The 23382-nt window shown below is 43.5% G+C and overlaps 1 protein-coding gene across 3 annotated transcripts in view; it reads left to right on the forward strand.

Annotated features, from left to right (window-relative positions):
• The window catches only part of SMARCAL1 (SNF2 related chromatin remodeling annealing helicase 1), a 37689-nt gene extending 16693 nt beyond the window's left edge, over window positions 1-20996 (forward strand). For 2 of the 3 annotated variants that reach the window (XM_077320610.1, XM_077320611.1), the window contains 8 exons: window positions 5250-5390; window positions 11142-11360; window positions 12714-12784; window positions 13703-13805; window positions 15943-16125; window positions 17616-17716; window positions 19664-19760; window positions 20667-20996. In XM_077320610.1, coding sequence (XP_077176725.1) covers window positions 5250-5390; window positions 11142-11360; window positions 12714-12784; window positions 13703-13805; window positions 15943-16125; window positions 17616-17716; window positions 19664-19760; window positions 20667-20876 — 1125 coding nt within the window. In that variant the 3' untranslated portion in view covers window positions 20877-20996. The remainder of the gene's footprint in view (window positions 1-5249; window positions 5391-11141; window positions 11361-12713; window positions 12785-13702; window positions 13806-15942; window positions 16126-17615; window positions 17717-19663; window positions 19761-20666) is intronic. The other variant, XM_077320612.1, reaches the window with a different exon arrangement.
• The last annotated feature ends 2386 nt before the right edge of the window (window positions 20997-23382 follow it).

The following is a 23382-nucleotide window of genomic DNA, read 5'->3' on the forward strand; positions in this document are numbered from 1 at the left end:
AACTGTCCATCAGGGCAGTGGTCCCCAACCTTTCTGAGGTTGGGGACCGGCAGGGCATCGCCCACGCATCGGCCGCGCCCACGCGTCGGGCCGCACCCGTGCGGCCGGCCCTGATTCCCTCTCCCTGCCCTCCCGCAGTAAGAAGCTTCCCGGGCCGCAAGCTTGCGGCCTGGGAAGTTTTTTACTGCGGGGGGGGGGCGGGGAGAGGGAGCCGCGGCCCGGCGCCATGGCCTCAGCCCGCAGGTTGGGGACCACTGCATCAGGGGACGAAGGTACCACCAGCCTTCCCCTGTTCTTCCCCTGCTATTCAGAGATACAGTCTCTGAACATGGATATGTCTCCACTTAGGTTGACAAAATAAGGTGATTTTAGTTTTTGGTCACCTTAAGCTCAGTTTGATCTGAACGAGGGTGTACATATCCTGGTTCAAGCATATAGATGCTTGGCCAGATAAAGAAAAACAAATACATAATTCTTAATTATTCCTGAATGTCAGAGAGATTGAGATTTTAACCATTTGGGTTTAAATGAATTTCCAGGTCACAGAATCACTTTCAAAGTAATTTTTCCAAACCAAACAGCCCTGAAGAATTACAATCTGCTTTTTATTTGCTATAAATATTTATATGTCACTATCCAAGAATTAAGTTGATTTCTCCAGAGGCCAATACTTACTCTTCCATGAGTATTTAACAGTCTGTTTCATAAATCTAATTTTTCTAATATCTCATATGAAAATCTTTGACAGTGTGGATGGATATATAATCAATAATGTATTGATAAAGACCCAGTAAGTTTCATATTTGTTATGAAATTCTGCTGAGGAGCAGGACTGGATATTGTATTCTGAAACAGATGTACGCATCATTATAATATTAAAAGCTGTGTTCTAATATTTGATATCATCTGGGTATCGATGACTTCTCAAGATAAAGTGGCCTTTAAAAATAATCCAGTTCTACTTTTCAATATAAATCACTAAGGAAATGGCTTACGACTGAAATATGTGATATCTTCAAGAGGGCCCATAGATAAAGCAGTCTAAATGTCCTGATTTTTCAAAAAGTAATTATTCAGAGAAACATTCTGGTTTCTCCAGCGTGGTGTCCTAAATCCTTCATGGATAAAGTTCCTCAGTTGTTAAATACTGGGTGCTGTGGCCCCATGTGTGACAAACCTATGATACAAGAATCCTGGAAATAATTTCAGGAATCCTCCTAGCTATTTCCAGGGTTCCTGTATCATAGTTTGTGGGGTGGGGGTTGCTGTCAAGTCACACTTGACCTGTGGCAACTCCTTAGGGTTTTCAAGGCAAAAGACATTGAGCGGTGGCGTGCCATTGCCTGCCTGCATCACACCCCTGGTATTCCTTGGAGGCCTCCATACCAAATACTTCCCAGCACCAACCCCGCTTAGATCTGATGAGGTCAGGCTAGTCTGGGCTATCCGGGTCAGGTCATAGCTCCTTTAGCATTAAGCCTTGCTGTGCTGTTCTGCCTAGTATGGAAGAAACTGCTTTCAGCCTTCTTGGAAACAGGGCTCCTTTTGAAGTGTCATGAAGTGGTGCACTTCTCAGGAAACCTTTTTCCTCTCCTCCTCCTTTCGACAGAAACTTAGCTGTAAAAATTGCTTAGTCTTTAAAGGCTTCTGTAACTGCTTTCACTCTGCATTGAAGATCTGGTGATTCCTTTGCTTTTCCAAAAGCTTGGTATTTGCATTATTATTAAAAGCCAGCATTTTGAAACCATTCTGTCTTTCACAGAGGGATGCCAGCTCTGGCTTGGGAAATTTTCAGAGATTTGGGGGATAGAGAAGAAGTCAGGGTTTGGAGAAGGGAGGCTCCTCGGTAGGGGATAATGCAGGGGATAATGCAAGTCCGTCTTTCGAAGCAGCTGCTTTCTCCAGGGCACTGACCTAGCTGTAATTCCAGGAGATTGCGGATTATATCTTTTGTCTCACTGTCATGCACTTTGTACCCCAATTTGTAATTTTTGGCTTTCACCTTCTGGAGGATGGCAATTCTACTTTAATTTGAATACTGTGAAGGTGAGGGATATGCTTTAAATGCTTTCCGGCCTGACCATGGGGTAGAAAAAGCACCAGTTGCTTTGAGGGACTATCTCCACCACCAGCTAGACTGAGGCGGGTCAGTGCTGTTTATACTATTAAATCATTCAGCAGCATTTGACACATTTGACCATGAGCTTTTAGTTCACTGCCTTGCTGACGCCGGGATACGGGAGACAGCCCACAAGTGGCTGATCTCCTTTCTCCAGGGTCTGGATAGAGGGTAGCAATAGGACAGAGATTATCTAGTTGCCATCAGCTGACATGTGGAGTCCCATAGAGAACGGTCCTCTCTCCAATCTTATTTAACATCTTCATGTGCCCTCTTACTCAGTTGGTACAGAGGATTGGGCTGGAATGTCATCAATATGTATCCCAGCTTTTCCACCTCATGGATGGCTGCACTGATTCTCCCTTAGAATCCTTAGCCAGATGCCTGGAAGCCATGACGAGGTGGCTCAAACAGAATCATCTGAAGCTCAACCCTTCAAAGACGGAGGTCCTGTGTGCCTACCCAACCTGGATGGAGTGCAGCTGTCAGTAGCTCACTCTGGCAGAAACCTGGGTAGGATTCTTGATGCCTCCCTGTCCATGGAGGCGCAGGTCATGAGATTAGCATGACAGGCTTTTTACCACCTACACCAAGCCAAGCTACTCGTGCCCTACTTGGCCCTAGAACACCTAACCACAGTGATCCATGCAATGGTCACCTCTAGACTGGACTTCTGCAAATTGCTGTACACAGGCCTTCCCTTAACCTTGATCTGGAAACTGCAACTGGTCCAGAATGCTACAGCCACACCGTGGAGGTCTCACATCCAGCCTGCACTCCAACAACTCGACTGGCTCCTAATTGAATTCCAGATCAGGCTTAAGGTTCTGATGTGGTCCCAGTATACTGAGAGGCTGTTCTCTGCATATACCCCCCAAAGAGCTCTATGCTCTGCCACCACCAACTGGCTGGTGATCTCTGGCCTCAAAGAAGCATGCTGAACCTCAACCAGGGCCAGAGCCTTCTCAGTCCTCACCCCCACCTGATGGAACAAGCTCTCTAAACCACAATTCCACAGGGCCTGTAAAAGGGAGCTCCTCTGCCAGGCATTTGGTTAAGGCTGGCCAACTCGACAATGTCTGCTGGTCCCCCAGACATCCCCTCCATGACATGAAGCCAAACTGACCTCCCTACAGGTTCATGTTAGGAATTGTGGTTATAATGTGGGCTGTTATAATACGTTTTTCAGTTTTGGAGCCCACTGTTACGGTTGTTGTTATTATAATTATGATTACAAGGTATATCCCTTAGCCTTATGGGAGGGCAGTATAGAAATCTAAGAAAAAAATCAAGCAAGCAACAGTGGTAGCCAGTTAGATCATAGTCTTGGATTCATTCTGAAGTTAGGATGGGCATGAATGAGAAGGCTTTTACCCTTTATTACAGACATGAGATCCCCCAAAATCTTATAGCACCAACCTCCCTACCAGTCCAAGTTCTTTCTCAAAGCTTCTGCATTGATATCACCTTCATATTCTCACCACACACTTTTAAAATGCTAAACAGCCAACAAGGACAGAATAAAAAGGGATCTGGAGGATGACTGTAATTGCACATCCAGCACAATGTGCATTTAAATAATATCCACAACGCAAGGCATGTTAGATAGCATTTGGCAGGCCGCATGCTATGGAAATCATTTTAAACCCAGCAAATCATTGTATGGGCATGTCTTCGTGTTTTACTTTTTGTTTTTTTGGTACATTTCTCCTCCATCCTCTCACACTTTGAGGTCATTGGATGCAGCATTTTGATATATACATTGAAAGGTTTAAATCTTGAATTTCTTTTTTGCCCTTTGTGAACTTCAGGCTGTAACCAAATGATTTCACTGCAGGAACTGTGCCACATTCTTCAGCTTTACCTCTGTCAGTAATGTCACTCAGATGGGATCAGACTGGATTCTTAAGGGATAATGAAATATCTTAGTGGTGGTCTGTTCTACCTCCCCTCGTTAGCATAAATCCCAGGCCTTAACCTATCAGTTGAAGTGATCAGCTTGGTCATAAGGATGCTTTCTAAGACCCACTGTGTAAACTTGAGTGGGCTCTGGTTTGACCTGCTTACAAGGGCACTGTCAGAGCCTCAGGTTCTACGGGTCTCCTAGAGATTGGCTGCATACTTCTGCGCAAATTTTAGACTTATTTCAAGTTAGGAACTCACCTAGAAGGATCTTTGCAGCATTCTGATTCTGAAATTCTTGGCTCGGGTGAAGACCCCAGGAATCCCCCCCCCCCCGTTTCACATCTAGTCACAGCTGACATGGCAGACCCATAGGGTTTTCAAGGCCAGAGAGATGTTTATAGGTGGTTTGCCATTGCCTGCCTTTGTAGAGCAACCCTGGTGTTCCTTGGTGGTCTGTCATCCAAATACTAACCAGGGCAGACCATATTTATCTTTTAAGATCAAGCTAGCCTGGGCTGTCCAGGTCAGGGCCAGGAATATATAGGACAGGTTAACCTCCATGCTTCCCTGAACATTTCACTGCAGTTCTTGACTGATACCAAGTCCTTCCTGTACCGTTTATTCCAGAATCCATTCATTTTAACAAGGTTCTGTTACTGCTAAAATAAACCCATATAGTTGTTACATTATAACTGTAGGAAGTTACTGACATGGTCTTGTCTTTGGAACATTCCTTGAAGCTGATGGGAGCCCATTCGCAAGCCAGTCCATTAATATTTTCTTACTGGACACCCAAACAAGGTCATAGAGGAGTAACCTAGGAGCTAAGCTGGAGGGAGGTATCCAAACTTGGGTTTACTTTGAGTCTTTGATACAGTAAGATTAACCATTCCTTCGGTTTCAGATGAGAGCCTACTTCTAATAGCCTGTATTCATATAGTGTTTTTAGAATGCTCGGATTATGTCAATCCTTACAACTCTTAAGGCATCATTGTTATGTCCATATTACAGATGTAAGGCTGAATCTAACAGATTGAAGGTCAGCTATTGAGTTCCCATCAAAGCTGAGATTTGAAGAAGGTGGTCTCTACTGTCAACTCAGTCTCTTCCCCACTGTTAGTAGCTCTACTCACTTTAGTTTCTTAGAACTCAGAAGTTGTTTTCTCAGCTCTCCTTGGGATGCTGGCCACATCATTAACAGCCCACAACATTTGCTCCACCTCAGGCGGCCAAGCGAGTCATCTTGCTGTCAGGAACACCTGCCATGTCACGCCCTGCAGAGCTGTATACTCAGATGGCAGCCGTCCGGCCATCCTTCTTCCCACAGTTCCAAGCCTTTGCACTCCGCTACTGTGATGCTAAGAAGGTAACTTTGGTATGCTTCTTGCTGAAGTCAGAGCTGTTTAATTTGCCCTTGGATGACTTGGGATCAAGATGGCCTGTTCATTTTAGGAAAGCAAGGGCTTCCTTTCTGTCCCTTGTAATGTTCTTATCAGCATTCAGAAGTCTTGTTCCAAGAAATTATAAGAGATAATTTGCATCCCTCCCTGAGAGCTTTTGAAGCTCCAGGTGGATCTTGGAGAAGCAAAACTTGCAGTATCCTTTTGGTGAAGAATGTCCCTTTGAAAGGGGCAATCTACAACAGGAGGTGGCTGTAGCATAGTGGAAGAGCACACTGTCCAGCAGCAGGGATCTGAATTTTGAGATTGAATGTATTGTTATCCATTAGGGAGTTTTGGAATGTAGCTCCTGGCTTTTCTCTCGGGGGATGATGAAGTGCTCTGGAGTACTTCAAAACTTGCACACACTTGTGTTATTTTGGTTGGCCCTTAATAAAAGGTGTTCCATAGTAAAGACTCAGCCTTGAGTTAAAAGACACTAAAGATGAGCTTCAGGTGCACATACCTTGGGATTCTGCTGCAGAGAATTAACAGAGCCTCTTGAATAGACTTTGAGATTCTACAGCCCCTGTTGTAGACATTTCTTCTCAATAAACCTTGCCCTTCAGGGAAAGAGAAGGGGTCCTGGCTAAGATCATCTTTTATCTTTTAATCTTAAATAACCTTTTAATAATGTCCCCCAGAGGCTCCTGTGTAATTCTCTTTCATTGTTAATGGCTCACCTTGAGTTAGGTACTCAATTGTCACAGGTCTTTCCCAAGATCCCTGGAGGCTACTCTGTTGCAGTTAAATATACCATTGAGCAATACAGAGTGAACAGAGCACAGGAAGAGAATGGGCAAAATAGAAAACAGAGGAGGGTGAGAGCCTCACCAGAGAAGGCGGCTTTCAAATTCATGATCCATGCCTGGCTGCAAGCCCTGTTTCTTTTTATTCTCTCTCCCCCCCCCCCCCCCGCCTCCATTTGACCTTCTCTCTCCGGAGCTTTACAAGAGTCCAAGAATACCTGTTTCAGGGACTGGTATTCTCACATTTTGGGTATGCATGTATTGTGCAAACTAAAGAAGTGCATACATTTTCTTATTGTGCATAATTGTGTCTGCTGAGGTTGACAAGCTTGCTAAAGCTGAAACGTTTGCAGAAACCCACTTGAAGTCTTGCAAACAAAACGGGCCACAGAAGACGCAAGAAAACAGTTTTTTCCCCAGGCTGTTTGCAGGCAGCCAGCAGGAAACTTTGAAAAGCTGTGGTTCTTGTAACTGCAGCAAGAGCAAACTTTTCTTCCAACTGTGTGTGTGTAGGGGGGTACTTCAGTTGGACACCTCACTGATATCTTTACACTGGCAAGAAGTGCCCTGAGATCTCATCCAAAGACCAGCTGTGACTTTGCAATTGTATCTGGACAGCTGGAGATCTTTCAAGAAACATTACAATGAGGAAATGAGCCGGGCCGGGATCTTCCCTTTCCCAGTCTTCCTGCAGCAATACAGCCCTTCTGCTAATGCTTGAACTCAGGGGTGCTCCATGTGTTTTCATGCACAGCCAAATACACTGGATTAGAAAAATACCAGTGACGGAAGATGTCATTGGTCTTGGGATAGGCTTACACATTATTTTTTTTTAATTACTTCTTTCTTCAGAGAACGGAATGGTGAGGGAGGGAGGGGGAGAGCTACATTTGCCCCCAACACACCCCTCCTGCAGCTTCATGGTAGTTAGCATGTTTGTACAGATGAGTTGGAAGAGGGGTTTGCAGGGTTGAACTGATTGGCATAGTGGGGGTACTTGACCTTTCCCGATTCTATCCTGCAAATATCTCCCAAGACTGCTTCCCCCACATACAGAGTCAGGTGTCTATTCAGGTATGAGCCTCAAGGGTGTAGGGTGGGGATCTTCAGACATAAGATTAAATCCCCCCAGCTGTTTCTCTCCTATAAAGGCCCTCTCTCAGCTGAGCTTTTCTCAGTTTTTGGCTGTGCCTACATAGTAGGTTTCCTGTAATATGCATTAATTGGTGCTGCAGATGCAGGTATGTACTTCCCTATGGAGCTTTTGCACAGGGGTTTTCTGCATACTTTCTTCCATCAGACACCATTTCCCCCGTATTCTTCCCCACCATGCCACTAGTGTTGCAGTGGTAGAGAAAATAGTGACCTGGCGGGGTGGATGGCAGGAAATGGTACAGATATGGGTGGACCTGCACTGTACTCTTCCCATTAAGGTTAGAATAACACAGATTTTGGAAATAGCATCTTGGGGATGAAGAAAGGACTACTGGAATGTAATTAAAGCATTATGGAGTATGAATACTCCCAAAACAGTGCTGCAGCTTGGAAGTCAGAACTCAGAAAAGTCTCTATTATGCTTGCAGCCTTTGAGCCTAGTGAAAACCCATAGAGAGGAGAGAATGGAGTTGGTGTGGAAGCATTTCCCAGAAAAAAATTGGTGGTTTAGGAAAGGTTATGCAAATGCCATTATATTACAATGTAGTTAGTATTACAATGTAAACAAAGATCAGAAGGCCTGTCTTTCCTTTGTAATGTAAAATTCTGCCCCCAGATGTTCCAGAATTCATTAAAAATTTGTTCTGGGATCTGTAAACATAGAAACTACCATGTTGTAAGTGGGACCTTTTGAAAATAAATTGCATTGTCTTGGTTGAACAAAATTCTCAAGCCGGACGCCTCATTTTGTTTAAAAAAAAAAGACTCTGAAATTTTGTATTGAGAAGGAATTGATTCTGCTTGGTGGCAGAACCCCACAAATCTCTGGCAGATGCCATAAGTAAAGATAAGGAATTAGTTTATTAGTTTACAGTCCAGCTGCTTGGCTCTTCTCGCTCATAAAAAAACCACAGAGAATGAAATGTCACCTGTTTTATTTATTGACAGGAGGTGCTCTGAAGCCATTTTTCTTACCAGTTGATGTTGGTAAAGAACGTTAAGGGAAAATGCACAGAGGCTCAATTTTGTGAAGGTTCAGGAGCTCTTAAAGATACGATGTAACTGCTTCAGCTGAAAGGCTATAGCATCTCAACTTAAAAAAAAAATAGCAGCTTCTTGACTTTGATTTTTTAAAAATGCATTTGCTAGAACCCAGATGTGTGTGTGTCCTGGAACAGGAACACTTTGGGTGCTAAGGGGCAAAAGTAGCAAGGGTATCTTCAGACTAGGATTTAGGAAGGAGTTTCTCCCTCTCCTTCACTTCTTGGAGTGCTCTCAGTTACCCTCCACAAATAAATTGTCTGCCTCCTTGACAGCTCTTACCTCACTATATTGAATGATGTTACTATAGCCTCCAATCCTGAAAACTCAACAATGGCCACAGGATTGGAAAAGGTCAGTTTACATTTCAATCCCGAAGAAGGGCAATGCCAAAGAAAGTTCAAACTACCGCACCATTGCACTCATTTCTCATGCTAGCAAAGTTATGCTCAAAATCCTACAAACTAGGCTCCAGCAATATGTGGACCGAGAACTTCCAGAAGTACAGGCAGGATTTCGAAGAGGCAGAGGAACTAGAGATCAAATTGCCAATGTACGTTGGATCATGGAGAAAACTAGGGAGTTCCAGAAGAACATCTACTTCTACTTTATTGACTATGCTAAAGCCTTTGATTGTGTGGAGCACAACAAATTGTGGCAAGTTCTTAAAGAGATGGGAATACCAGAGCATCTTATTTGTATCTTGAGAAACCTATATACAGGTCAAGAAGCAACAGTGAGAACCAGGCATGGAATCACTGATTGGTTCAAAATTGAGAAAGGAGTTTGGCAAGGCTGTATACTGTCGCCTTGCATATTTAACTTGTATGCGGAGCACATCATGAGAAAGGCGGGATTAGAGGAGTCACAAATAGGGATCAAGATTGCAGGGAGAAATATCAACAACCTCTGATATACAGATGATACCACTCTAATGGCAGAAAGTGAAGAACTAAAGAGCCTATTGATGCGGGTGAAGGAGGAGAGTGCAAAAGTTGGCTTGAAACTCAACATCTGGAAAACAAAGATCATGGCATCCGGCCCTCTCAATTCCTGGCAAATAGATGGGGAAGAAATGGAGATAGTGACAGATTTCATTTTCCTGGGCTCCAAGATCACTGCAGACGGGGACTGCAGCAAAGAAATTAAAAGACGCTTGCTCCTGGGGAGGAAAGCTATGAGAAATCTAGACAGCATCCTAAAAAGCAGAGACATCACCCTGCCAACAAAAGTGCGTCTAGTCAAAGCTATGGTCTTCCCAGTTGCAATGTATGGCTGCGAAAGTTGGACCATAAGGAAGGCCGAGCGTCAAAGAATTGAGGCTTTTGAACTCTGGTGCTGAAGAAGACTCTTGCGGGTCCCTTGGACTGTAAGGCAAACAAACCGGTCAGTGCTAGAGGAGATCAGCCCTGCCTGCTCCTTAGAAGGCCAGATCCTGAAGATGAAACTCAAATACTTAGGCCACCTCATGAGAAGGAAGGACTCCCTGGAGAAGAGCCTAATGCTGGGAGCGATCGAGGGCAAAAGAAGAAGGGGACGACAGTGAATGAGGTGGCTGGATGGAGTCACTGAAGCAGTCAGTGCAAACTTAAATGGACTCCGAGGAATGGTAGAGGACAGGAAGGCCTGGAGAATCATTGTCCATGGGGTTGCGGACACGACATTGCACCTAACAACAATAACAACAACAAGCCTCAAAGACTGGACTACTCATAATAGGTTCCAGGTGGGGCTGCTCTCAGAGATACGTCAGAAGCTCCAACTTGCAGCTGACTTGTGGTGACACTGCAGGTTTTTCAAGGCAAGAGATGTCCAGAGGTAGTTTGCCATTGCCTGTCTCTGCACAGCAACCCTAGAGTTCCTGTTGGTCTTCCATCAAATATTAACCTGGGTCCAACCCAGTTTAGCTTCCAGGAGCTGCAGAGACCAGGCTAGCTTGGGCTATCTGGTGAAGGCTGGCACTTCAGTGACAACCTCACTGATCCATACAAGTTGCATGAATCCACTACAGGGACTTGGCTGGTTCCTGGTTGCAGCTAATGGGTAAATGCACAGCAGGGCCTGGTTTGGATAGGAATCGCTGCATGTGCTGGCTCCCAACAGAGAAAATAGCCCATTGTAGCTCTGAGATGGTTTCAATGACAAGAGGAAGGGGTAGGGGAGAATATTTGGATTTACCTTCTCCCATGGTCCTGATCAAAAAATTGCAGCTTTGAAATTAAATTTGGTATATTGGAGCTTCACGAGTAAAACATGGGTGATGGTAGGGAGTGGGCTGGGCAAGGCAAAGGGGAGCAAAACCAAAAAAATGATTGGGAAAGAACAGGAACACTGCTGACACCAAAGGACTGTTCACCAAAAAGCTGAGCCTATGCTAGCTAGCTTTTGCCCCTAACAAACATCTTCATGTTTCTCTGTATGCAGGTTAGAATCTTACCTCTTACAAAAACTAAAAACCAAATACAAGGCTAGAATCTTACCTCTTACAAAATCCAAAAACAAAATCTGAATTCTGGCCTGTATGTCGGATCCCTACTGGACAGATGCACTCGTGCCCCTAACAAACATCTTCACGTTTCTCTGCAAACAAGGACAAGAATCTTACCTATTTTTAAAAAAACAAACAAACCACAAAGTGCAAATTCTAGCCTGTATGGCAGATTCCCAATGGATAGATGCACTGCAATTCTTGTGCTTGCTTTAATGACATTGTGGATGCTGTCACTTATCTAGAAGCCATGGGGATGGGATTATTCTGGATCATCCAATCTTGGTGAGCTGAAGCTTCTGCTGGAAGCATCCATCATGATCCGCCGCCTAAAGTCGGAAGTGCTTTCTCAGCTCCCTGCAAAGCAGCGCAGAGTGGTGGTGGTGGCGCCGGAAGGCATTAATGCAAGGACCAAGGCTGAGCTGGCAGCAGCTGCCAAGCAAATGACCAGGGGCTACAAGACGGTGAGTCAGAAAGCATGCTTTGTTGGCAAGAAACTAATTACCCATATGCAGGGGCTGGGAGAGGCTTCCTTAGGAGGTGGTGGGTTCTCCATCTTTGGAAATTTTTAAGCCATCTGACGGAGAGGCTGATTCTGTGAAGGCTCAAGGGGGTGGCAGGTTACAGTAGATGAGCAATTGGGATGTGAGCGTCCTGCATAGTGCAGGGGGTAGGACTAGATGACCCATTAGGTACCTTCCAACTCTATGATTCTATGATTCTAGGAGGTTGCTTGCTGCACTGGTTTGCTGCTGGTCTAGATGGCTAATAGGAACCACTTTAAAACCAGTGTTGGCTGTGCTGTCCAGTATGATTGTGAGGACAAGAGGGAAGGAAGAGCACCAAGGAACCTGCTTAGAATCAGGTGGGGCTAATCTGCTAGGATTTGGCTGTCTCTAAGGCTTAAACTTATAGATTTCAAGGCAATCTTTAAAACAACAAAAGACACAGTGTGCAAAGGCAAGCCCAGATTTGCCCCCTAAAACTTGTACTTGGTCAGAGAGCTGATAAAAGTTGCAGTTCCCTGATGTGAACGTGTTGTGTTCACACACCTATTTTGGTGGTGCCCTGTCGTCAACATGTTGCTTGGGTCACAATCTACCACACAGAGTAGATCTCTACTACAGTTGGGGAGGGGGGGGAGCATAACTAAAGAAAACTTCCCCTTTAGCCAAAGTGGAAATGCTCCTCTGCTAGGCTTGCCTAAAGTTCCCAGCACCTCTGCCTTTTACGTGGTAGTTTCCTTCACCTTTAACAAAGGCCCTGTGAATTCTTGACCCAAACAAATTCTCTAAGTTTGGAAAAGAAAAGATGTAACTGGTGGAAATAGAACCTGTGACTGTAAAACACTGTTGTCTTGGACTACTTTTCAGTCAAGTGGTGTATTTGGTAATATGAGGTTTGGGCTAGTTATCCGTGGGAAATGTTGGCAGATGAGGAGGATCAGGCCAGGGCCACTGTTCCTGTGTCAGTTTGGGAGCAGCTGACTTGTTCTAGTGCCTGCAGCTTTGTTGCTCTGCAGGTAGTCTTCAGGCACTGTGAAACTTTTGATAACATCCCACCTACTTCCTGATTCTAGATTTCCTGATGGTGGCAGCAGGCATGCAGCAAATTGCTACTCCAAAAGGGAAAGGGGGAAGTGGGTTGGATGGTGTTAATTTCTATTAGATGGATAAGGAAGTGCAGGCTCTAGGGTTTCTCGACAGTGAGAGGTATTTCAGTAAAAAGATGCTGTGTCCATCCCTCTCTTTGTCTGAGCTGCTATTGCAGCATCCCGATGGGCATTGCTGACCAGTCTTTTAAATTTCTTTTTGCAGAAACAAGAAGAGAAGGAAGCCCTCATCCTCTTTTATAACAGGACTGCAAAAGCCAAAATCCGCTCAATCATGTAAGTTTCTGTGTAGACGGGGCCATAAGTGGTATCAGGTATCAACCTCCAGCCTCTTGAGTAAAAATGATCTGGTGATTTAAACATGCGCACAATATCTCCCCCTTCCCCGCCGCCCAATCGGAGAGCCCCTGTTGAATGGAGTAGACCAGGGGTAGTCAACCTGTGGTCCTCCAGATTTCATGGACTACAATTCCCATGAGCCCCTGCCAGCATTAGTGAGGAGCATTTGCTGGCAGGGGCTCATTAGAATTGTAGTCCATGGACATCTGGAGGACCACAGGTTTGACTACCCCTGGAGTAGACTATACTGATCTTGAAAGACCAGTGGTCTGACTTGGTGTCTGGCGTATACAGAAAGGGAGCTATAGATTGTAGCACAATCCAGGTGAGAAATTAAAACATCTCATGAGTCTGTCCTTGGCCATTGTATTGAGCCAGGAATCCTCATGATTCCATTCCATATACGCTAAAAAGGAGGGGGTTTATGTTCTTTACTCAAGATGGGCAAGTTTCCTGGTTTAGCTGAAAATAGGCAAGCACATTTTGTGTGTATGTATAAAGATGATGCTTCCTAATTTCTTTTTATGCAATGTGACAAGAATTTAATTAACAGAAAATAGATTCCATAAGAAGTATTTTATTAAAGATTTACCATGTAATACATTTATTGTTGGAAGTCCTGATTCCGTATTTTTGGAAGCTAACCTTATTTGGGGACTAGCTGGTGTTTTGTGTCTGTGACCTTAAATGCATGTGAAACGTGGGCACTGTGAACTGTCACCTGGCTAGTTAACTGGTTTGTAAATAAAAGAACCATGGACTTTTTTTTCTGTATGATACGCTGCACACTCATGGGGGGGAAATAACTATGCCTATATTTGAGTTCACTGGTTCTCTCTCTGCCTCTAAATATAGAGAATACATCCTAGATTTATTGGAAAGTGGACGAGAGAAATTTCTGGTGTTTGCTCATCACAAACTAATTCTGGATGCTATTAGTGAGGAGCTGCGCAAAAAGGTAAAGGATCTGCGACTCATCATTATTAATTTTGCCCTGGGAGATCCTGGGAAGCTTTTTTGTCAGCAGCAAATTACTAGCAGTACCCAGGGCACATTCTCAGTGGTGGGTAGATTCCGCTATCTTGCTTGTTCCCTTCCTGATTTCACAAAATACGAAACTGACCACAAGGGATTCATAATGCCGAAACAAACCAATAGATGAATTAAAATACAATAAAGAGTACATTCTTCATGCCTTCCAGATGCCAAGTAAATATTGAGTTATGAGCTTTGGTTTCCAAAGCTGACTGGTTAAGAGGAGCAGGTATGAAAAACTGACTGGTGTAAATCTCTGGAGCCATATAACAATGCAATGAGTGCAAAGGAGGACGAAGAACAACAGAACTGTGCATAATATTGATTCATCATTGTTTTGGGTTTTATGAAGGAAAACACCTGACTTTCCATAGCAGAATTTCCTCCTTGGGTCTACATGCTTCAGTTGGTCCTCATAGCCAGGCAGAATTCATAGGTGCTGCACGCCCTGGCACTCCTGTCTTCTAGGGAGCTTGGGGGGACTCCTGTGATCTTGGCTCTGATAGCATGTTGAGCATATCTGAGGCAGACTTCTGTATCTAAAAGCTCCTGAAGTTCTAGGCTGTCTGCTAAATTGTAAGGACCATGGAAGCAGTGGAATGTTGCCATTGCTAAAAGTAGCACCACATCAAAGATGGGCCATTTCTTGCTTTGTGCTAAGGCAGGTGCTTATCAGGTTAAAGGACATGGTCACTCAGTGTTTGTGGGCCTATGTCATCTGTTGACAAAGTGCCTCCATGAGTCCTGCTATTCTGCATATATCGGTTAAGAGGAAGCATTGGGTTTGAAACAAGGGCCATCTCTCTTGCCTGACACACTTAGGCCTGAGCTGAGATTTGATTACAGGGTTTCGGGTCTAAATCTTGTCCCATGTCATGGGAATCTTTAGTGTGTACTAGGAGAATCCACAATGATTTTGCTTGTTGCTCTTCATAAGTACTGAAAAATGCATTTGTTGGGAGTAAGTATTGGCAAGATTGTAGTTGGGACATAGATCATGTTGGGGACTGTGCTGTCTGTTCCAGATGGCAAAAGAAGAGTCAAATTGAGGCTGTACAAGAAGAACAAGAGAGATAACATGGGGAGCCTGAAGAATGGCATAACTAGGGAGTGTGCCGTGTTTTTCAGTTTAGGTTTATTGTACTGGGAGAAAAAATTGGTTTTTCGCAAAAAATCCCGGACCCCAATATCGGTGCCCTATTCAGATCTGAGATATTTTGGAAATCCTGAAATTTGTCAGGTCCAGTAGGCCCAAGAAGAAAAAAAACGAGGGGAAAAAATGCCCACCAGATGCTGTGATGCTGGGAAGCAGTCTTTTCCTTGTGGGCACAGCTGATTCTGGGCTGGTTTTTTTGCAGCCCAGTTTAAATCAGGCTACAGGGGAAGCTAGCCCCAAGTCGAGCCAATGGAGAGCTGAGAGCTCCCTGTGGATGCAGCTGTTCCTGGGCTGCTTTCTCGAGGAACTTGGTTTAAACTGGACTGCACAAGATACCAGTCTCAAACTGAGCCAGTGGGGAGCTCTCAGTTCCCTGCCAGCACAGCTGATTCTCAAGCTGATCCCTTTAAACTTTAAAGGGACTGCTGTAGAAACTAAGCAAACAGCTGTTTTCGGATCTGTCCAGTAATTCCTGAATAGATCTGGATTCTCCTCCCCTCCCAAGTTTTCCAAGGAAAATCTGGATACATTTGGGATGCTGAAGTACACTTTTGGCTCAGGTACATCCAAAGGTACTCTCCTTGACATAGCTGACATGAGACAGTCTTCAACTTCCAAGTGATTCTCAATTATTGCTACTGCTTGCAGGAGTTGAGATAACAGAAGGTAAGCAAGCATGGTCCACGCCTGGATTGGAGACCATCTGTACATTGCTTGTTGCTACTTGATCAAGATGAGCGTATAGTACATTATAGTAAGTGAAGCACCCATTTAGCAAGTGGACTAAGTGAAACTTGGGGGTGCTAACTTGTTGCAGCTAAATTTGAAAAGAGGAACTTCTAGACAAGGGAAAGAGCAAACTGATGGTCGAAGTGACCCTTGGTATCCTCTGCTTCCCTTTCAGCACATTGGGTACATTCGCATTGATGGCTCCACCTCCTCGGCTGATCGTCAGTCCCTGTGTCAAGAGTTCCAGTTCTCGGAGAAGTATGCTGTGGCCATCCTCTCCCTAACAGCAGCCAACATGGGGCTCACCTTCTCCTCTGCTGATCTGGTTGTGTTTGCAGAGTTGTTCTGGAACCCTGGGGTAAGAAACCTTGGGTCCTTGGGGGGGGGGTTGTCACCCTAAAATGGGGGACATTTATTTATAGTCCACCTTTCTCACATGGGCTCAGATCTGAGTACGCATACTGAGTCAGTACAGTCAACAGAATGGAATGTTCAGAAACCCATGCATTAGGATATTAGAAGTCTGGAGCTACCAGAAACACAAGCATAGTATAAGTATTAACATGACACATTCAACAACACAGAAATTACATAATAGGGTCCTACTTACAATGTGCTATATTCAACAGTGAAGGGCACAATGACTTGTTCAAATAATATATAGCAAAAATCAATTCTGTTACTTCAGTAGACTGTGTCACAACCAAATACAGCCAATGATAATCCTTTATCAAAACAGGAGGAACAAAACTAGAGTGAGGTCCCTACAACCTACTCTAGTCACCATTCTGGTTATAGCATTCTGTGCCCTGTTATACCTTCTGGTCAAACGTCAAGGGCAGCCCTACACAGACCACATTGCAGCAGTCTAATCTAGATGTTACCAGAGCATGCATCACAGTTGCAATATCTTTTTGTTGTTGTTCATTGGCTGTATTTGATTGTGACACAGTCTACTGATGTAACAGAATTGATTTTTGCTATATATTCCCTGTCATGTAAGGAGATCATAATCTGACGAAGAGTGCTTGCACTTGAAAGCTCACACCCTCAATGAATCTTTGTTGGTCTTAAAGGTGCTACTGGACTCTGATTTTGTTGTGCTACTTCAGACCAACACCGCTACCCTTTTGAATTTGTTCAAGTAAGTTTGTGAAACACTTTTGTGCTGTGCAGCCTGAATATCTGCACAGAAATGCCCTCCTGAATAGTTCAGTTTTGCACAGGCTGTGAAAGGCTAGGAGTCCAGGAGCTTTCCTGACCATTCCACAAGGCAGGGACCATGATGGAGAGAGCAGCATTTGGGCAGTTGCTGATTTTTCCCATTTGCAGACTCTTGCAGAAACCCCTGCTGATAGGAGCAAAGTTGTCATGGCAGAGCATAGGGAGAGAGGCAGCCCTGTAAATAAGAGGATCCAGCTGTGAAACCAAGGAATAGCATCTTCATTCATTTAATACTTACATCCTGTCTTTCCTTATAGTTTAAGGCAGTTTACTATAATGGTTATTGGAGGAATTTCAGCTCTAATGTTGTATTTCTTGGTCATATCAGAGCCCTTTTATATCACTACTCATTAAAACTACTAATAGTTTACAAAGTGCCAATCTGCTGTGCTTTATTTAGTTACAGTTGTTATTGTAAAACAACAACAACAACAAAACAGTGGCTGGCTTGTCCATTTCATCTGATTTTGTGAATACCCACTTGCTCTCTAAACCTATTGTGAAATGCAGGGGGGGGGGGTGCTGCTAGTTTTTGAACAATTGAGGACTGCATCAGTGTAAAATGTGTCCTACTTTTTGGCAAAGTAGTTTCTCACCTTTCCCAACTCTCCCCCACCCTGCCAGATTTTGATACAAGCAGAAGATCGGGCACATCGAATTGGCCAAACAAGCTCTGTTGACGTCCATTACCTGGTAGCAAAAGGCACAGCTGATGATTACTTATGGTAGGAAGTCTCTCTTTCTCTTATCTCCTTTTTGCAGTTTGTGATTAGGGTGATCATTGTTCTTGCAAAACATTTAGGAATCTGGAGGTTACTTTTAGTTCTGTGGTGTATTTAGTAGCCAAATTATCATGCCAACACCACCTCTAGACTTTTCTCCTGTTAATGTCCTATTCTCCCTCGTCCATCTGCCCTTCCTTCATTTCCCTCCCACCCTGGTTGGATTCTGGAAATACTCTGCTTTTTCAGTCTCAAAACCATTTGGCAAAATAAACAGCCTTTATTTGTTTGCATCTGCCAGTAAAGGGGCACAATATCGCATTCTTGATTTATTTTCTCCCCTGAGTTTTAGTTTGTAGGAATCTGCAGTATTTTCATTAGGCTACTAACCAGCGTATAATTGTTGCTGAATCTGAAGTTGCAAAGCTCTGGATGGCTTCTTTTTTGGCAGAGAAGAACAGCTGGGTTTTTATATTTCACTTTTCACTACCTGAAGGAGTCCCAAAGCGACTTACAAATACCTTTCCCTTTTTTCTCCACAACAGACACCCTGTGAGGTAGGTGGAGCTGAAAAGAACTCTGAGAGAACTGTAACTGGCCCAAGGTCACCCAGCTGGTTGGATGTGGAGGAATAGGGGATCAAACCCTCCAGATTAGAAGTCACTGCTCTTTAACCCCACCATTCCACACTGGCTCTCAGAGGAACTGGCTATCTGAGCAGTCAGCCAACCTCGGGGCTTAGCTCTCATGCAACTTCTCCTATGGCTCTGCAGCAGTCCATATTAGTGGATACAGTGGAAAGTTGGCTGCCTGTGAGCTGGAGGGAAGCTGTAAATCACCTGGGGCTCCACAAGGGGTAGGGACCTGGTTGGCAGGTAGCAAAAGCTCTGCTTCCTCCTTGAATATCTATGAGTATTGGCTTTGTGAATCATGACATCCTTGCCTTGGAAGGATCTTGGAGCTGATGCATCACCCACACGGAGAAGGAAGCTAAGCACAGCCATTTCCCCATTTTACTTGTGACGTGCTGCCCCCAGAATGCTTAGCACAGGATGGAAGAAAATGCACTGGGGAGGGGAAGGGGGTGAGCATCATTCCTGGGATTTCTTCTTGGTGGGACTTTTGTTTTGCATCTCGACACTTGCGACCTTCCATTGCAAATCGGTAGCGCTGTTCTGTTTATCTTGAGGACAAATTGCATGACTTTATTATGCAGCAGCCGTGGCTGTCATAGACCGGAACTCAAATGCAGGATTCATTAGGGGGAACAAGCAATTTTTGCATGATTAGCTCACTGTGTGACAGAGGCCACTTCAGCGGATGGTGTCATTTGTCTGCTTGATAATGAGGCCCAAAGTGATGCCGCTGTCTTGTTACCGCTTTAAAGATGATAATAATAAGCTTTTACATAGGTAATTTCAAGTACTGAGGACATGTTATCTCAGGAATCTGAACGCTGTAAGGCACATTGGGTGTTATCAAAAGCAAGCAAGCAAGTAAATGCTTATAAAGCATGGACACATATTGTAACAAATAAGCTATTTGCATACAACACAGTTACAACTGTGTGCTTGTGCTTGTTTAGAAGCACACTCCACAGAGGCTTCCAGATAAAAGGCCATTGTACATTTGCATAAGGCTAATGCAAAAAGAGGGAAGAAAGAAATGTCGTTTTTGATTTCTGTTCCTAGCAATCATTTGATTAACTAAAATATGCTATGTTTTTGGTTGTAAAACATTGCTTTCAGAGCTGCATTTATATTGATCACTCTATGCAACTTTTAATTTGCAATTCTTTAAAAAACATTTGTAACAGTGTTCTTCAGATTCATTTTCCATTTCCTAGCCACATATCTTCCGAACTATGCTATCATAGCTGCTTGAGTTCTAAATGCTTGTTTGAAATATATATTTCTTTGGTTGAACGGTCATGCATGTATCCTCCATTAGGCCTATGATTCAAGAGAAGATCAAAGTGTTGGGTGAAGCTGGCCTTTCGGAAGCAAATTTCTCCAAGACAGCTGTAGCCACGGATTATTTCTACAAGGTAGCTAACTGGAGAACAGTGTTTGCCTTGTTAACATTCATTTCTGGAGGCAGTTCTGTGTGCTTCCTGAGGAGTTTCATGCAATACAGGAAGATTAAACATGGGGAAGTCTGTGTGTGCCTAACGTTTAGAGGAGAGAAGCGAATGGTAAGGCTTGCAAGATGTGATAACAAAGGAGCACAACTAAACAGACATGATCATTTCAGGTGTAGTTGGAATGATGGGGGCTGAATTTAACATGGGACCTTTCCAGATACCTTGTGGTTTTAAGCGCACTTTCCTGGGAGGAAGCTCTACGGAATAACATGAGACTAACTTTTGTGTAGACCTGCTTAGGATTGTTTCCTAACCTCCTAGACCAGGGGTAGTCAAACTGTGGCCCTCCAGATGTCCATGGACTACAATTCCCATGAGCCCCTGCCAGCAAATGTTGGCAGGGGCTCATGGGAATTGTAGTCCATGGACATTTGGAGGGCCGCAGTTTGACTACCCCTGCCCTAGACCAACTGTGCAGGCACCGTCCATTTGCCCCAATATCCCTGCCCCAGCAAGAACGCCTGCTGCCTGTTGATTGCTCCTTCCCAAGAATCTGACCATGGTTATAAAACAGTAACTATGTATGTTTCCAGTCAAATGTAGCTGTTGTGCAGTTTCCTTTTGGGCACAATGGTTATGTCCCTATCCTAGGCATCTGTTGACTAGTGTCATTGCAACGATCCTGAGAAACATCCATTGCTTGCCCTTAAGAGATCTGCCTGTTATGTCAAAGTGTCTTCCCTTCCTCATGCATACCCGTTGAGGGAGGCAGGAGGTTGACGGTATGATCTTTTCCAGCTCTGCCAGCCAACTGTGACTAAGTTCATAACAAGAACGTGCTGAACATTTTTCTTTTCTGTTTGTTAACAGAATCCAAAGCAGCAGACCATAGTAAACCTTTTCCAGAGGAACTTCTCTGAAGATGCAGATGGCATGGATGACGTCTTGCTTGCAGAAGCAATGGAAGATTCAGAAGACTGTGGATCACAGCCTTCCTTGGGGAAAGAACAATTGCCCTCACCCTTTCCAGCAAGCCCATGCAAGCAACGTCGGATCAATGATTATTTTTGCAGTCAGTAGTGTGTGATTTTTGCTTTTATTCAGTCAGATATCAGTATTCAAATGGAGGGGGGAAATCATTGTATTACCTAGTGAAGGTCCTTGTTTGATAAAATAAACTTAATAGCTATCATCTTAAAATTCCATCCACGTGTGATTTATTTCTTTATAATCTACCTTTCTCACTTGGACTAAAGGCGGATTACGCTAAGTGGGTCGCTATAAACGTGATCGCAGTACATTTTTTCTTTTACACAGTCGAGGGAACCTGGTCTAGCCAGTTCTTTCAAATGTAGCCCAAGGCTGCCCATCTCTATTTGAATGCATGTTCCACTGAATAAAACTTATTCTCAAGTACACAATTGTGTATCAAATGGCAAGCAAAAATATATTTTATTTCGTTATTGAAAAGATCTGAGTCTTTCAGTACAAAGGCTTCTGGTGTGGTTGAAAAACATAAGCTAAAAGAAAATAACAAACCATTTTGGCAACTGTATTAACCTTACATAGGATATAAACTACTGGTAGACAGGGGCCCTAAATGCATTTTCCAGTATGTCCATACTTTTACTTAGTCTTTCCCTGGAAGTAATAGATTCAGATGCACATTAAGTTCTGTGCCAGTGGGAACTGGAAAGTGTTCTAAATATTTTATCCTGCCTTTTCTCCCAACAGAAATTTGGTCAGTAGATTAGACTACCTCTGTCAGAGACTTCCTTATATGTGTGGTCCAATTCCACATGAGAGATGTTACATTAATTTTGGAAACTTATTGATCAGATGTTTATGTACCACAATTCACATTTTCCCCCTTTACAAAGTGTTGGACAAACACTTGTTGATTTGAAGAGCTTACAATCTAAAGATGCAGTGAAACAACACTAAAAGGTGGTAGTGGGATGAATATGTGTTCTTTTGAACTGTGAATGCTTGAGTTTAGAATAGTAGTGAGAATGAAAGGCTTGTGACAAAGGCTTCATGCAAACCAAAGAGGATAAGGTGCTAGCTTCAATGAGGCCAGCCACTTGTCCCTAAACCTCTGTCCTTCGTGGCTCATAAAAACAGGTAATGAGAGGATCGGGAGACCTTTCTGGGAAATAATAAACTTGGAACTTTCTGAAATGCTCCATTAGCTATAATTATCTGTGTAAGGTGTAACAAGTCTATGCTGAAATCATTTGCATTTGAAATACAGTGAAACCCAATTTGATACCTGCAGACATTTATGGTGAGTGTTCAGCCCATTAGAATTCCTAGGGCTACCGTGGGATCTTGGGCAATGAATCGGCGTGTCTTCTTGCTAGTATTCTGAGATGGTCTTGAAAGTTAGGTGACTGCAGATGAGTTCTGTGAGCTACTTGACTTTGAAAAGTTCCATCCCCTTCCACTGAGGTGGAGAGTCCCTGCCCCATTCCTAGAAAACTGGTGTGGAGGCATTTTTGTGTTACCTAGACTAGATGTCCTTACAAAGGGATACTCCAGTTTCTTCATGGAGCTGCAAGGGTCCCCTGATCTCAAGTTTGAGAAACACTGACATATTGTGTATTCTGCCCTTCCTTGTTTCTAGTTAACTGTTCACTTTTTCATTATTGGGGTATCTGTTATGTTGCTGTGCTAAAGCCTGTTTGCTAACTGACTGGCTTTAGCTGCTACATTATCTGTGTAAAAATAAAAGCTGTGGTTCTGCAGATGAGCTTTATTGCTTGGAGATTTGCACTGTTTCTGATTTTTAATGCACAGGATTTCTTGAGCAATGAAACACACATATAATATAAAAATTTATTCTGTGAAGTGAGATCCTTTGGGCAATTCTTCTATTGAGGGACACATTTAAATAATGATAAAGTTACAAAACTACACGGTGACTTTTGTGAGAAAAGCCCGAAACTTCTACAGATGACCACACTAGATTGATTTAAAGGAGAAGCAACTTTAAATCATTAAGATCCAGAGTTTTCATTATTATTTATTTGTTTCCTAAGTACATGTTAATTACTATAATCTTTTAAAAGTCTATACCCATGCAGGGTTTCAAGTCATATTTGTTTAAAAAATATTAACTTAATATACCCGACGGCTTCTTTTAGGTAGTTTAAGGATCATGACCTAAGACTAGGGTGTTGCAGCCAGCTTTTACAGTTGAGAGTTGGCTGGAGTTAGTACAAGGTGATTTTTTTCTAGTATTATATTGCCTTTTTGTCTACTCTTTTTCCCTTGTCACCTGTCTTGACCCAGCCTACCTCCAACCTCACAAATGTAGCAGATAAGCATTGCTGGCAATTACTGAGCAGATCATGAATAAATGGTTATCTACCAATTGTGACAGATCAGTCCTTGCCCCTTATTATCAAACAGGGTCAGCCTTGCCTAGGAATTAGAAGGGCTACTTCCAGAGAATATCAGAGTTATTACATGGGAGCATACAGTGTCTCTTGCCTGAAAGCTGGACACTCTTAGGCTCTCCTGGCTGCATTACATACATACTATATGATAAATATCAAGCCATGCTATTATTGGATTTTTAGAC

The sequence above is a fragment of the Paroedura picta genome, chromosome 2, assembly GCF_049243985.1.
Source record: "Paroedura picta isolate Pp20150507F chromosome 2, Ppicta_v3.0, whole genome shotgun sequence".
Lineage (NCBI taxonomy): Eukaryota > Metazoa > Chordata > Lepidosauria > Squamata > Gekkonidae > Paroedura > Paroedura picta.